General features: G+C 38.8%; 1 protein-coding gene across 3 annotated transcripts in view; it reads left to right on the top strand.

The window, feature by feature from the left end:
• Positions 1–11737, top strand: part of ACTR2 (actin related protein 2) — a 34130-nt gene extending 22393 nt beyond the window's left edge. The window contains exons 7-9 of one of the 3 annotated variants that reach the window (XM_007464102.1): positions 2660–2805; positions 6870–7002; positions 10135–11737. In XM_007464102.1, the coding sequence (XP_007464164.1) occupies positions 2660–2805; positions 6870–7002; positions 10135–10305 (450 nt within the window). In that variant the 3' untranslated portion in view covers positions 10306–11737. The remainder of the gene's footprint in view (positions 1–2659; positions 2806–6869; positions 7003–10134) is intronic. The other 2 variants (XM_007464104.1, XM_007464103.1) reach the window with 2 other exon arrangements.
• Positions 11738–16826: the final 5089 nt, after the last annotated feature.

Here is a 16826-nt window from a genome sequence, read left to right as displayed (position 1 = left end):
AAAAATAATTATAGGGACTTCCCTGGTGGTCTAGCAGTTAAGACTCCATGCTTCCATATGGATGGCTAGTGGGAAGCTGCTGCATAGCACAAGGAGATCAGATCGATGCTTTGTGATGACCTAGAGGAGTGGGATAGGGAGGGTGGGAGGGAGGATCAAGAGGGAGGGGATATGGGGATATATGTATACGTATAGCTGATTCACTTCATTGTACAGCAGAAACTAGTATAACATTGTAAAACAATTATACGTCAATAAAGATGTTTTAAAAAAAAACGGTTATCAGGGGATAAGGTGGGGGAGGGATATATTGGGAAATTGGGATTGACATATACACACTACTATATATAAAATAGGTAACTAATAAGGACTTACTATATAGCATAGGCTACTCTATTCAATACTCTGTAATGACCTGTATGGTAAGAGAGTCTAAAAAAGAGGTATATGTACATGTATAACTCATTCACTTTGCTGTACACCTGAAGCTAACACAGTATTGTAAATCAACTGTACTCCAATAAAAATTATCTTTAAAAAAATTGGAAGAAAAAAAACAAGACTGCGCTTCCACTGCAGGGGGCACGGGTTTGATCCCTGGACCGGGAACTAAAGATCGTGTATGCCACATGGTACAGCCAAAAGAAAACAAAAATAAATGAATAGGGACTTCCCTGGTAGCACAGCGGTTAAGAATCCACCTGCCAATGCAGGGGACATGGATTCGAGCCCTGGTCCGGGAAGATCCCACGTGCCGCAGAGCAGCTAAGCCCGTGAGCCACAACTACTGAGCTCGTGTCACAACTACTGAAGCCCGTGCGCCTAGAGCCCGTGCTCTGCAACAAGAGAAGCCACCGCAATGAGAAGCCCGCACACCGCAACAAAGAGTAGCCCCGCTCGCCGCAGCTACAGAAAGCCCGCGCGCAGCAGTGAAGACCCAACGCAGCCAAAACTAAATAAATAAATAAATAAAAAGAATAAATAAAAATAATTATAAATTTTTATAAGTTATATTGTTTAATTTTAGAAGATACTGATCCAAATAGTCAATAAGTCAATACTTTGCACCTTAGTGATCTCCAGATTTGCTCTGGGGATTCTTTCCTGAAGCCTTCTTGACAGTTACCCTAGATTTATAATTTGTCACCTACCTGACTTTGGAAGAAAGTGTCATGAGGCAGAGGATAAGGGAACTAGAAGTGTAAGACATATTTTATTTATTTATTCTCCTTTCTCAGAGAGTTTGAGGTAGGTTACAAAAATACATGCAACAAATAAACAGTGAACTGATGAGTAAATGAAGAGGGATAAGAGTGGACAAATAAAGGAAAGGGTAAGATTTGGTGCAAAGAAATGGGAAGCATATACAGTTTTAACAGTTTCAAGAGGTAGTTCCTAGGGTAGGTGGCCCCAGGCTGGCCTGCAAATAGAGCTTTGAGAAGAGCCACACCATCAGAGGCTGGAAGGGCCAGGTACAGAGGTTTTGGTAACAGTCGTGTGCCATGTGAAGTTTTTCCATGTATCTTGGGGTGATTTCAAGTTTGGGTTTTAAAGTTTATTTTTTTTAAGGGTAAATTTTTTTTAAAGACATTGATGTGATTTATAAAAAGATAATTTTGGAGTGATTGCCTTGCACATACTTGTAAACAGTCATAGCAAACTGAGGTAAATGTCTTAAAGAACTTACTTCGTCATGCTTTGTCATATTGGAAAGTCAGTTTTGGAATCTAAAGATAATTATTTTAATTATGTTATTTTAAACAAATATACTGTTAGAAATGTTAATGTAAAACTAATTCTGGTATGTCATACAGAAATGTGTCCAATGCCAGCGTATACAAGCATGCTTGTTACTTAGGTCAATTCAGTGAATTGTGAGGGAGTTTTTGTTTAACATTTCTCATTTAATTAAATATAAACATGATGTAACTTAAGAGTTTTCTGCACAAGGTCATGTTGTAATGGTATCTGACCAGTTGTTTAAATCTCATTTTCTTAAAATTCTATTTATTCATTATCATTTAAAATTTAATAGGACCTAGTAAGTAGGATACAACAGAATTGCCCAATAGTCTAGGTCAATATTCTTTAAGTTTTCTTGGTCATACAATTTTTTTGGATTAAATGATTTGACAGAAGTCTCACACGTGATATAAAGTGTTTTGATGACAAAATAATAAAGTTTCCCAGAGTAATTATTTGGTGAAAGAAATTACTTAAAATTTTTAATTGAATTTGTCTGTGCTACATGGTAAAAATATCCGTAAACTCACAAATGTGTTAAAATGATAAGCAACACTGACCCCAGCAAAAATCCAATTGCCATGGGTGATCAGCGCCTCCTGTAGTGCTCACCTGCACACACCAGTGGAACATGACACACTCATGCGTTGGCGAATCCTCCAAGAAATTCCTCCTATTTGGGGGCATGACATACCATTTTAAAAGCAGAACAGAACATGATAATAAAAACAATTATTCTGATGTATTTAATTTACCTTTTTTGTCTTTTTTCAAAAATGTATTTTCGGAGAAATGTATTGCTGATAATGATTTTGGTTCTAGAACAGGTGTTTATAAGTTTATAAGTACTAACATCTAAAGAACACTAGGAACTTTTAAAATCTTTTGCTGATACCTGATTGTTCTTGGTTTCTAGCTCCCAGATGGCCGCATTATCAAAGTTGGGGGAGAGAGATTTGAAGCACCAGAAGCTTTGTTTCAGCCTCACTTGATCAATGTTGAGGGAGTAGGTGTTGCTGAATTGCTTTTTAACACAATCCAGGCAGCTGACATCGATACCAGGTACATTAGAAATTGTTGTTTCAAAGTTATTTATCAGAAATAGATAGAATAGGGCTTCCCTGGTGGCGCAGTGGTTGAGAGTCCACCTGCTGATGCAGGGGACACGGGTTTGTGCCCCGGTCCGGGAAGATCCCACATGCCGCCGAGCAGCTAGGCCCGTGAGGCATGGCCGCTGAGCCTGCGTATCCGGAGCCTGTTGCTCCGCGATGGGAGAGGCCACAACAGTGAGAGGCCCGCGTACCGCAAAAAAAAAAAAAAAGGAAAAGAAATAGATGGAATCTGAATAGCTAGAATGACCAAGTTGTCTATTATCTCACTCAGGTTTCTGATAGGTTGACATTGGTTGTTTAACAGCGTATATCATTGTGTCTCAGGTGCCTCTTTAATCTTATTTTGAAATAGTTTAAATGTTGAAAGTTGCAAGAATAGAATAGAGAACTCCTGTACACTATCCAGTTTTCCATTTTACTGATTTTAACATTCTGCATGTTTGTGTGCTCTCTCTTTTCTTTCTTGAGCCATTTGAGTAGGTTGTATGCATAAGTCCTCTTTACTGCTTAATATTCACCTTGTATTTCTTAGGAATGAGGCTATTCTCTTATAGCCACAGTGCATTATTGAGTTCTGGGGATTGATTACTGACATACTTTTATCTACCATCTGTATTTGTTTTGTTCACTGTCTCAATAATGTCCTTTATACAGTTTTTCTTTTCTCCAGTAAAGGATCAAATCTAAGGTCACACATTGTATTTAGTCATCATGTCTCTTAGTCACCTTTTATCTATTACAGTTTCTCAGTCTTTTATGACATTGATATCTCTGCAGAGTACAATTTGGGTTTGAATGTTTTCTCATGATTAGATTTAGATTGTGCATTTTTGGCTATAACAGTACTTAAGTGATGTGTCCTTCTCAGGTTATCACATCCAGAGTGATGTCTGTTTGCTCCGAATTGGTGATATTAGTGTTAAACTCTTAATGAAATTTCCTATTTTCTCCACTGTGTAGGTTTTCTTTTTTTTCCTTTCCTGACTTTTAAGTAATTTGTGGGAAAACACTTTGAGACTGTGTAAATCTCCTGTTCCTCATCAAACTCTGGCCCCCACCCCTTTTGGCGTCTGTTGATGATTCTTGCCTAAATCCATTTTTATTGTGATGGTTGCAAAAAGGTGATTTTTTCTCATTCTGTCATTCTGTATTTATTAGTTGGCATTCTAGCATAAAGAAGTCCTTTTCCTTTCTCCCTTGTTTTGTTTGTTTATTATCAGTATGGTCTCAGGATTTTATTTGGTGGATTATATAATTTATTACTGCCTTATTTCATTTTGGTGCTAAATTCTTCCTGATATCGCCTGTGAGAGCCCCTTCAAGCAAGCTCCTGTGTCCTTTGATGTGCCCTCATCTCTTTTTGAGCACATTCTACTTCATTCTGTTTTGTGGCACAGGATATTCCTGGCTCATCTTTAATTTTGTTTTCTGAATAGGTAGTGAAAACTATACAAAAAAGTATACTCAGAAGTATTACTCTCCCCACCCCTTGTCTTTCACCCTAGCCCTCCTCCCTCTTTTTTATTTTCTTACACAAAAGGTAGCATACTGTAAATACTCTTTTGCACTTTGCTTTTTTCACTTAATGTATTTGAAACAAGCTTTTTTTTTTAATGTCTAAAACTGCCTTTTTTTTATACAGCAAGTTTTTATTATCCGTTTAATACACGTGTGTATGTATGTCAATCCCAATCTCCCAGTTCATCGCCCCCCATCCCTCCTCCACTTTCCCTCCTTGGTGTCCACACGTTTGTTCTCTACATCTGCCACTTCCTAGGGGTTGTCCTTATTCTTTGTTCCAGTTGCATTCTTTTTTCCAGTGTGATAATGCAGTGATAATGCTGCATTTAATAACCTTGTGCACACAGTATCTTTGTATTGTTGGGCATATATATTCTGAAAAACTCTGGGGGGAATAGTTGGGTTGAAGGATAAATGTGTGTGGTTTTGTTATTGCTCAGTTCCCTTCTATGAAAGTTGTACCCTTTCTTTTTCCCACCAGTCATATATGAGGGCATCTGTGTCCCCAACAGCTTGTTCACACAGTTTTTCAGCATTTTACTTTTATGCCAAGTCTAATGAGTGAGAAATGATATCTTAATGTAGTTTTAATTTGCGTTTCTCTTAAGATTGAAGTTGAATATATTTTTCTATGTCTAGGGCCATTTTTATATCTTCTCCTGGTGAATTATCTGTTCGTGGCTTTTGCCTATTCTATGGAATTAAAAAAAAATGTTTTCTCTCAGTTTTTGAAAAAGTTCTTTTTATATTAGCTCTGTGATATCTATTGCAGACATTTTGTCATTTTTCATTCATCTCTTATGGTGTTTTTGGCCATACAAAATTTTGTTTTTATTTAGTTATATAAAAAGATTTATAATCTTTTATTGCATCTAGAGTTTGAGTCATAGTTAGAAAGCTCTCCTTTGTACTCAAGTTATTGAGAAATTCACTCAGAAGCATTTTATTAAAAGCAAGTGTTTGCCTACTTCTTTATTTAACCCTGAATGAAATAACCCCCATAACTTCTGTGGGCTGGCTGGGGAACAGGCTGGTAATGGAAATTAATAAAAATAGCAATTGGCTTATAAAAAGCTATAAATCTAATGGAGGATGATCAAAAATCTCATCTAGACTTCATAATTATGATAAATTCTTATGGTAGGGATTGGGTAGATGCTTTTATTCCTTGATTTAATGATCACTAATAGCAAAATTATATTTAAAAGTGCATTCCTGTTGGTAGTGATTAAAGTTTTGGTGTTCGGTCCTAAAGCAATGGCGTTAGGTTCAGTACCCTCTCCACGTTGCTAGCACTGGAAAGCAGCACAACTCAAATTTTGTTTTGCATGTCCTGTGTGTTGAAAGCATACATGTAAATGCTCATGGGGGGCTTCCCTGGTGGCGCAGTGGTTAAGAATCCGCCTGCCAATGCAGGGGACACGGGTTCGAGCCCTGGTCCGGGAAGATCCCACATGCTGCGGAGCAACTAAGTCCATGCGCCACAACTAGTGAGCCTGCACTCTAGAGCCTGTGAGTCACAACTACTGAAGCCCGCGTGCCTAGAGCCTGTGCTCCGCAACAAGAGAAGACACCGCAATGAGAAGCCCGTGCACCACAACGAAGACCCAGTGCAGCCAAAAATAAATAAATAAAAATAAATTAATTTTAAAAAGAAAAGAAAAATAAATGCTCATGGGCACATACCACATGTAGCTATACCTCAGCAACTTAGTTTATGTCACACTCATGTGCATACTTCTGCAATTAAATACAATACAGAACTTCTTATAGAAGCTAGAATTATAATAGCCTGAGCCTTTGAGAACCTGAAAGTAAGTAAAAACCTGGAAGTGAGTTTGAATGAGGCCAAAATGGATGTGACTTAGCTCCTGAGTTTTACTAGGAGAAGAGTTCCTCAGACCCTCACTCAGATGATGTTACTTTTACTACATATGCAGTTATTTTAGATTTGATTATCTGGTATCATGACCAACAGCATATTTAAGGAAGAAAGCGAGGACTGCTCTAAGAAGCAAGCACATCAATCTAACCAAAAATAATAGCTGACAGCCTCAAAGCAAAGGAACAAAAGGGAAAACTACAAAAGACAAATGGAAAAATTCAAAAGCAAGAACTGGAATCATGGTAGAATATGGTTAATTATAGTAAACAACCACATCTAAGTGGCTCCATGGAAGCACTGTGATAGCACAGTCCAAATACTGCAAGTTTGTAATGTAAACTGGTCATTACTAAAAGACTCAGTTACATTTGCAAGAAAATGTTATGTGCTTTAGAAGTATTGTTATCAAAATGCTAATAATTTTATATATAAAGAGGGTTTATTATCTGTTATCAGTAGTAATAGCAAACATTCAGCCTTGTGGTTTACATGTTGAATTTTATTTAATTCTCCCAGCAACCACCTGAGGCTGATGTAAATAAAAGCAACTCTGAGATACTGTTTTCCTAATCTGAACCCCCTAGTGAATACCTATTGTGTTTTTCTAGATCTGAATTCTATAAGCACATTGTGCTTTCTGGAGGGTCTACTATGTACCCTGGGCTGCCATCACGATTGGAACGAGAGCTTAAACAGCTTTACTTAGAACGAGTGTTGAAGGGAGATGTGGAAAAACTTTCTGTAAGTATCAATCAATAATCCAACTGTTAACATACTTTTAAAACCCTGTAAAATAGTTTGTGAATCTTGACAACCACCAGAGGGAGCAAGAAGTCTTTCTAAACAAATTCCTAATGCAGCCTAGTGTAGCCTCGAAGAGGTAGGAAGAAGTAAATGGTTCAAGATGAGCTTTGTCTCAGAGCGGTCCTAGTGCCGGGGCACCTCTGTATTCGGTGTATTGAGGCACCTGGGTCCAGGGCCAGATGTTTTGGTTCATCTATAACAAACAGCCTGGAGCCAGAGGTGCCTGTAAGTATATGGGAAGAACCTTTTGTACTATGGGGAGAGAAAGACCCCTTAGGGTTTTTGGGGTTTTTTTAACTTGTTTTTTTAATATGTAGTCAGCATTCAGTGCTACTCTTGGACTGTCTCATGTTTCTGACTGAGTTATTTTCTGGCTGTTTCTTGCATATGTCTTATCTCCCCAATCAGATTGTAAACAACACCGTGTCTCCAGTTCTTTTGCATCCCCGTCAACTATCATAGCTCTTGAAACAGACTTTAATTGGTAGTTGTTGGTGTGTAGAGTAGGAAGAAATTTTTAAACTAGTACGTTGTTTGGCATTGATTTTTTTTTCTCCAAACCCTGGACTGTGTGAAGTATACTATACATACTATGCACTCAATTAAGAGTCGTTTAATTCTAAATTAATCTCTGAGGTTCATCTCACCAACTTCGATCAGTTTATATAATGAGCTTACGTCCTGCAGAGAGCTGTATGTATTAGAGACACTATGTCACATCTTTTATTTGTGACTTAAATTGTGTATGGACTCATACATTAAACAAATTAAAAGACCCAAAAGGAGCCATGTTGTCTAAGTACTTAACTCATTTGTCTGACTTTGAGTATACATATAATTTAAAATCAGTCTCAGATGATTATTTAGCACATGCTTCTTGAACTCCTTCTAGGTGCCAAACACTTGTCTAGATGGTGGGAGAAACAAAACAGTGGTGAACAAAACCAAAAATTCCCGTGTTTAGTCTGTGAATAATATATCAGTAGTAATAAGCACTATGGAGAAGTCAGGTTAGGGGCTAGAGAGCGGGCAGTGATCGGGGGAGACGGTGTGCTCCTTTGTGTAGTGTGATCAGAGAAGGACTCCCGTGAGGTAAGATAACTTTTGAGCAAAGACCTGAACGGAGTGAGCCAGTGGGCAGCCTGACTCTCTGAGGGGAAGAATCTTCCAGGCAGGAAGAGCCCCAAGTTGGTGGGAGTGTGCAGCAGTGGCTGGAGCAGAGTGAGCAAGGGCGGGGGCTGGGAGGTGAGCTCAGAAAGGTAATCAGGATGTAAGTCTTATTCAGCCACAGGGAAGAGTTTGGCTTTCCTCCTATTGAGGAAGGAGGATCTTGTGCAGAGAAATGGTAGGATCTGACTTGTTTAAAGGATCGTTAAGTCTGGGTGGTGAATAGATTGTTGAGGGAAGGAAGGAGGAAAGGTGAAATCACAAGACAGGTTAGGAGGCTCTGAGAGGAGGAAGGAGCTGGGAGAGGTTTATAAGATAGACGAGGAGGTGTGAAGTGGTGTCTTGCAGAGTGCAAGAGAGAAGAGAAATGTCATGGGATTGCTGAGCAGCACTGAGGGGCTCAGCTGAGGTAATGTTTAAAGCTAGATGTTGAGTTTCTCCGACACGTGTTCGGTTGCTTGAGGGCAGGGGCAGAGCAAGAGAGTTGATCACCCGAGTTGGTGTTCTGCCGAGTGAGGGAGAGAAAGACAGGGTCACTGAGGATGATGTCAGGACATGGTGGAGAGAGCACGCACACGTGCCACAGAGCAGGTATGAGGAGGAATAACCTGGGCATCTATAGCTGCCCTGGGCAAAGAGGGGTGGAATAGTCAGATAGGATGAGTTTCTGAGGGGCTATGGAGATGCAGGGAGGAGGGAGAGAACAGTGAACAAGAATTACTGTTACCAACCTTCGGAGTTAGGCAGATAGAGAGAGAGAAATAGCAGCCAGTTGAGAAAGCTGCACGGGCAGTGGTGTCCTCAGGGGCTAGCCAGGTGTCCCTGAGAGCAGGGTTGCCAAACCATAGCCGTGGACCAAACCTGGCTGTTTTATAAAATTTTTTGGAACACAGCCAGACCCATTCTTTTGTCACATAATATGTTACCTATTGTCACATATTGTCTCTGGCTGCCTTTAGGTATTGCCAGAGAGACCTGCAGAGCCTCAAGTACTTACTCTCTGGTCCCTTGCAGAAAAAGTTTGCTGACCCCTGCCAAAGAGTAAAATAGTAACTAGAACAGTTAGAACAGTAGGTTAGCCTCAGAATTAATAAGTAAACATGTTTTTCTATGTCATGTGTTATGACAGATCCTACGGTTCATTTATGTGACGTAAAGACAACGTAGAATGACAGTTATATTGAGTCTTTTTGCGGGATTTGTGACTTTGTAAATAAAACTGCTGTTTCATTTTGAGGTTTCTCTTTCAGGTGTTGACTGACCTACAGATGGAAGTCTTTGTTAGACAGTTAATAGTGGCTCCTGCTTGTCTTTAATTTTGGTTACTGTGTTCATTTTTTCCAACATCCTCATAATTTATTTTGACCGTATTTGGCCTTGTTTATTTTGAGAACATTTCGTTTGAATTTGAGAGAATAGAAAGTGAGCTTTGCTTATAAGAAAAGAACTTAAAGCTTACTCTATTGCATGGGACTACAATCATAGGGGCGTGAGACCTTGAAGAAACTATAGCAGTCCTCTTATCCCAACTCTTTATTTGACAGCTGGCCAGGTGATTTGCCCATTAGTGGGAAGCCTGTCACAGGGCTCTGGTTCTTGGGCTCTTGGTAGGGCAAACATGGAATTCATTGTTCAAATCAGGCTGCTTTTGAGAGTGACAAGGAGTGTAGTTAATGATGGGGCCACAGGTGTACATTGCGACTGTTCTAAGCACACTGGGATGGATGTGTGATCTCCTGGCTGTGAGTTTTGGGCAAATTGCAAAATTTCTCTCTCTAACTGAGATACTTACATCACAGGACCTTTGTGAGAATTCAACAAGAGAATATAAGAAAAAGTCATTTTCAAAAAGCAGAAAGCACCATGCGTGTGACGTTTTATCATCTCCTCTTTCTCCTTTAGAAATTCAAGATCCGCATTGAAGACCCACCCCGCAGAAAGCACATGGTATTCCTGGGTGGCGCAGTTCTAGCGGACATCATGAAGGACAAAGACAACTTCTGGATGACCCGACAGGAATACCAAGAAAAGGGTGTTCGTGTGCTGGAGAAACTTGGGGTGACTGTTCGATAAACTGCGAAGCTGGTTCCCATCACTCCCCTAATGCTTTCTTTTTTCCTTTATTGCCAATCTTTGAACTCATTCAACTCCAGGACATGGATGAGGCCTCTCTGTGCCCTTTGACTGGAAAGGTCAGGTTTTATTCTGGTGTCTTGCAGAAGTTTTGTTAAATTTGTGTTGATGTGGGTAAATCTGACTGCTTAATTCCACCACTTCCCTGCAAACACTAGAGGGCCAGGGTCCTGTCTGCTGCTCTGTTTCTCCTAAGTAGGCATTTAGATCATTCCTGTAGCCTTCCTATTTTCACTTTCCTGTTCTAATGCTGCTAGTTTTTAGTCTTTAGCACACTAGGTGGTATGCCTTTATTAGCATAAGAAAAAACAACTTCCACAGGAGCTTTTATGTGTTATTGGGGTAGGGTGGTGAGGGCTGAGTGGGCACCCTTTGTAGCGTTTCCCCTGTGGTGTAGCGCTTTCTTTGTTACTGCTGCAGCTTTAAGTACCTTAAAGCTTCTGGTATTAACATTTTAGGGAAATGGTAAGCTCAGAACTAAAGTGTTTGGGGTGGGGTTTTGCGTGGAGGAAAGCGGGGGTGGGGGGGGTTTGATTTTATTTTTTTGATTTTTGAGCTTTTCTGCTCTGGGGTACGTAAGATGAACTTTATTTACAATACTTTGATTTGGCAGGTTTTCTTCTACTTTTGGTCTGCCTGGAACTGTTTTCATATGCTGTAAAAAGCAAGTGTAGTGTCCCATTATTATGTGACTTAGGGATTTTTTATTTGTTTTTTAAAATCAACCAGATCAGCTGGGACTAGACTCCCTAGAATCTACCAATGGAAAAGTAACATTGAAAAAAAGCTTTTGGAAATTCAAATTACAGACAAAAAGTGCTTAAGAGCTGGTATTTTTCTAAGTGCTTCTATTAATACCAGAAGCATTAAGGTAACCCAGTGCCAAGTACCATTCTTGCAAAATTCTTTTATATAACTGACCAGTGCTTATTTAATAAAAACAAGTAGATACATATAAATAATTACTGGCAGTAGGTTATAATTATTGGGTTAAAAATAACATTGAAATATGGGACTTGTGCCAGTTGGGTAATTTTCACTAGTTTTTTTTTGTTGCTATGTTTTCACTTAAAACCTGGAAGTGGAGTAAAATTTGACTATTTAAAATGTTGGCCAAAAAAAATCAAGATTTAAATGCATATTTGTACTGAAAAACTAATCATAACTACTAAATCTCAGCCATCTTAAGCTTGAAAGAAGAATTGTTGGTATTTTGTAAATGTTAGCCGATTTACCTGTCAGAAAACCATATTTATGAATCCTGTTGGTACTGCTTGGTATCTGAAAACATATCAGATAGTACCCAGACTTGAGTTCCTTCTAAATTTGAAAAATAAAGTAATAAGAAATTGTATCACTCTAAGTACAAAATGCACATTCTGGAGAAAAATGTTTTTCTTCATTTCAGAACATTCTTTACTAATAACGACTTTGAAAGAAGCAGCGTACTTTTTTGGGTGACTGAAATTGGAGAAATCATTGGCTATAGCATCTCTTTTTTTGTGAAGAAACTTAAAAATCAGTTTATATGAAATAAGCAGCAAAAGAAGGTTAGTTTTAATTATGCAGCTTCTGTTAATATTGTGTATTTTTTGTCTGTTTTACCTCAATTTGAACAAGTAAAAGAAGTTCGCCTGCATGCTGGACATGCTTCAGTACACGTGAATAGCCTATGTATAACGTTTGTTAGATTTTAGGGACGTGGGTATCAGAGTCACTTTGGAATTCTAAAGTGTTCCTAAGTCATGTTCTTCTAAATCCCCCCCACCCCAGCCTTTTGAATACTGAGTTGTTAAAGGACACAGATGTAGGACCAGTATCTACTAGTTATTCATTTCAGGTAAATGGATTGACTTCTGACCTTTGGTCATGATTTTAAAATATGGGGGTAGAGGACAACAAAGAATGGGATAGACTCTTAAATAAAGCAATGAGAGCATTTGTCATTTGTCCCTTGAATGTAGAATTTGGTTTTAATTTTATAATTCTGCTAGCAAACATGACAGTTAAAATGATGTATTAATATATAGAAAGAGTATAGTTTTTAAATTACATTTTATAATTTTCCTATTCCAAGGTGAAATAACGCATTTAGTAATTTGGGGGTGGGGTGGGGAAGTATCATGTTTAATTGGAGTTGTCAGGTATGAGTCCCTCAGAAATTAAATTTGTTTCTGTTTTAAAAGAGATTTGATATATAGCTCTTGAAAACCTTTGTCACTTAAATTTCCAAAAATTAAAATTCTTTTCTTTTAAAATTAGAATTGCCAATGCCTTGACCTTTGAGAAGGGTTTCTTAGAAATAGATCCTGCATTTAAACTTTTTTCTTTAAAATGTGGTATTGGAAAAAAAAATGTGGTATTGGATGTTAACTTTTACACAGTTCTGAGCACTGTCAACAATATTTGGAAAGTATTTTGAGAGATCAATGGAAAGTTAAACATTCTAAATTTAACATGAATACACTTCTTTTTGATTCAGAAAATAAAATCAGATTTTTCAAAGTAAATTTGAATTTTGTCTGTTTTTCCTCTTAATAGTATTTCTCTTTGGTTTCATTTTCTTATTTTTATTCATATTTTTGTTTTTGCTAATGCAAGACGGATCGACAACTTTATGCTAGTTGTTAGGCAAAGTTCAGTTCAGTGACATTCTACTATATTACAAAAAATTATTTTTGGTATGATCTTTATTTCTGATATGATTTTAAATACCTAAGGGGGGAAAAAAACCCTAGGAATAAAAGCAAATCACAGCTACAGCTCTGTTAGAGACTTTTTTCCCTCTAGGAGACTGTTTTGTCTCCCGGAAGATTTAAGGAGGCTTTGGCAGTGTTAGGAATGCTCGAGAGATCTATATGGAACATGCCTCTTTTCAACAACATTTTACCTCATCTGCAGACTTTTAGGCATATTATTTTTAACAAAGCAACTAAAGACACATGAAAATTTATTAAGCTGACCCAGCCCTTTCTTACTTTTATACTAGCCTTTGAGGATGGGGTCTGGCGAGTAGATGTGAGTATTTTTGTTTTTCTTGCTCCATGAACTTGTGTGCTTGAACCTCCCCTTCACGGCCAGAGTCACTCAGGACTTCCTGAGGTTCTCCTCTGGTGTCTTTTATCCAGTCTCTTCCTGGTCACCAGAAGAATGGTGTGATTGCTATGTCCACGTTACAGAGGGGCACTGTATTAGGTGTCATTGTCGATGGAATGAATTTCTCAGTGGTCTTCATTTTTTTTTCACCCACAAACCTTGACCACTGTACAACTGAGTGTGGTTATTAACTACTAATTTTAGAACCATCGAAGAGGGTATCCAACGAAAGTGAACCAGAAACTCAAGGATTGATTTTAGCTCAATATTTAACATGCTGTCTAACCTTGGACTAATTGGCCAACTACCCACAGTACCTGGGGGTATTTGTAGGATCACTTTTTTCCTACAGCTCAAATTTCTTGAACTATTTAGAAGCTTGAAAATGCTACATCAGAGGTAAGTGGAGGAGGTGGGGGAAGGACCTGGAAAAGTATATTTGCAAGTGTTGAGTGCTTTGGAAAGGCCAAATTACTGACTTTAACCCTGCCATATTGCAGTTACTTTAGCTACAGAGTAAAAATAAAGTTGGAATGTAAATAAGACAGCTCTTAGTAGTTAGTATTAGCAGGGAATTGGTTCCAGGACACTACCCACGTGTCCCCCACAGGATAACAAAATCCAAGGATGCTCAAGTCCTTTATATAAAATGGCATGGTATTTACCTATAATCTACACACATCCTCCTGTATACTGTAAATCATTCCTAGACTACTTATAATAACACAATGTGAAGGCTATGTAAATAGTTGCTGGGGCATGCAGCAAATTCAAGTTTTGCTTTTTGGAGTTTTCTAGAATTTATTTTCCTGAGTTTTTGTTTTTGTTTTTTACCATTTATTTTATGTTTGGCTGCGTTGGGTCTTAGGTGTGACATGGTACTCCTCGTTGTGCCACACGGGCCTCTCTCTAGTTGTGACCCACGTGCTCAGTAGTTGTGGCACACAGGCTTACTTGCCCCGTGGCATGTGGGATCTTAGTTCCCTGACCAGGGATCGAACCTGTGTCCCATGCATTGGAAGGTGGATTCTTAACCACTGGACCACCAGGGAAGTCCCTTGCTGAATATTTTCAGTCTGCAGTTGATTGAACCCACAGCTGCGGAACCTGCCTTACTGTATGTAAGTTCCAGTGACTTTTCACATTAAGCTTAACATTTAAAAAGCATCCTAAAGCATCTTGCTCTGCATTGGTTAAATAACATACAAAGTTAGGGAGAAAGAAGCTATTAATACTTTTGTTTAAATCATCTGCACTATGGCAGTGACATAAAAATAAGTCTTGTACCTACTGTAAGTATCTCAGTTTGTTACATGCAGATGTAAAATACCTAACTGGGTAGGGGGAATCCTGATCATCTTTCTCTTCCCTTTGGCAGAACAGAGTTCCTGTCCTGTCTTTCTCATATCTACCCTCAGTTCCTCCCACCCACTAGAGGAAAAAGGAAAGACTGGCAAGGACTCTGCAGATAATTTCCCTTGAAATAGAAGAATTTCAGAATATTTTAACTAGGCTTGCATGGACCAGTTGAGAGGTTTGGGTTTGGGAAATGCAGAAACCAATCACAAGGATAAGGTACGGTGTTCAAGCTCAAGGGAGACTCCCCAGAACACTGCTCTTTGCTATTAACGTCAAGTTGAGCTCTTACCTGTTGAATGCTTTTTTTGTTTTTTTAAAGATTAGTAAGAAAACTAGTCAGCTGCTTTGTACTTCCTTGAACAGAGGTTTGAAAAAGGGCCCCAACTCTCAAGAGTAAGAATTCTACACATAAAAAAGAGTAATTATAAATATCCAAATGTAAAGGTATTAATAGCAAATAAAGGTTGACATTTTAAGCAATCATTTCAGGAAATTCTGAGGTTAAGACCTGCCATAATATTAATTTGATCTTTTTGTTAAATGAGTACCTTGACGTGCAGGGCTTGTTGGAATTTTAATTTAGGCCTATCATATGCACAAGAAAATTTCAAGGCTTGTCTTACTTTAGGAAATCAAATCTAAGGATTTCCTCAGTGATAATTATTTCTATTAACTTTTTATATTTTCATATTTCATGCCAACTTAGTGTTTGAAAAGTAAGAAAGTTGGGCCTTAGTTTGCAGCAGCATGGATATCATGTGATATCGCTTATATGTGGAATCTAAAAAAATGGTACAAATGAACTTATTTACAAAACAGAAAGAGACACACAGACTTAGCAACATGGTTATGGGGGCGGGGAGTCGGGGGAAGGGTGGGGGGAGGGATAGATTGCAAGTTTGGGGTTGACACGTACACACTGCTCTACTTAAAATAGATAACCAACAAGGACCTACCGTATAGCACAGGGAAGGCTGCTCAATATTCAGTAATAACCTAAATGGGAAAAGAATTTGAAAAAGAATAGATACGTATATATGTATAACTGAATCACTTTGCTGTACACCTGAAACTTAACACAACATTGTTAGTCAACTATACTCCAGTATAAAGTAAAAATTAGGGCTTCCCTGGTGGCGCAGTGGTTGAGAGTCCGCCTGCCGATACAGGGGACACAGGTTCGTGCCCTGGTCCGGGAAGATCCTACATGCCGCGGAGTGGCTAGGCCCATGAGCCGTGACCGCTGAGCCTGCGCGTCCAGAGCCTGTGCTCCGCAACAGGAGAGGCCACAACAGTGAGAGGCCCACGTACTGCAAAAAATAAAAAGAGAAATTTGGGCCTTAACTGAGGTTCAAATGTTGAAAATAGTAAGTTGATAATATACATTTGACCCCTTAATTTGAAATCTTCAGTGAACCTCCAAATGTGTGTATGTGTTTGTATATGTTTTCTTAGATCTATCTACATGTGAAAGTGTTTGGCATTCAATTTAAGAACTATTGAGAAGGAATGTAGGTTTGGAACCTAAAACTATTGACTAGGTACAATTCAAAGGATCTTGATCAGTTAGGGAAGCCATTTTGCTTGTTTTGCTTTTACTTAGCAGTTTAGGTAGAATTTAATGTTAAGTATCCTACAGAAAATTTATGTAGCTAGAGTATAATTATATAATTTTTTAAATACTCAAGATTATTGCCTCTCAATGTCTTTGAAGTCAGAATCACATGGAGTGTTTAAAAGCGCAAGTTCCTGGGCCCCACTCTGGACCTCCAAATTTGGCTTGGGCCTGAGGATTTGCCTGTTTTCCAACTGCACTGATGGTTCTGATCCCCGCCAAAGCCCTCACTCCCCTGCTGTAGGATATTAACAGGATGAACAGGACCCGCTCCCCAGGGCCCACACCTGCATGCCCTTGTCTCGCTCTTCTGAAAATTTCTGGAGCTTTCAGCAGATAGGTTCAGAAGTGAACAAGCCCTGGAAATCGACGCTGACCTCCACCCCACCGC

The sequence above is a fragment of the Lipotes vexillifer genome, unplaced genomic scaffold (assembly GCF_000442215.2).
Source record: "Lipotes vexillifer unplaced genomic scaffold, Lipotes_vexillifer_v1.1 scaffold311, whole genome shotgun sequence".
Taxonomy (NCBI): Eukaryota; Metazoa; Chordata; class Mammalia; order Artiodactyla; family Lipotidae; genus Lipotes; species Lipotes vexillifer.
This window is presented reverse-complemented; position numbering and strand designations above follow the sequence as displayed.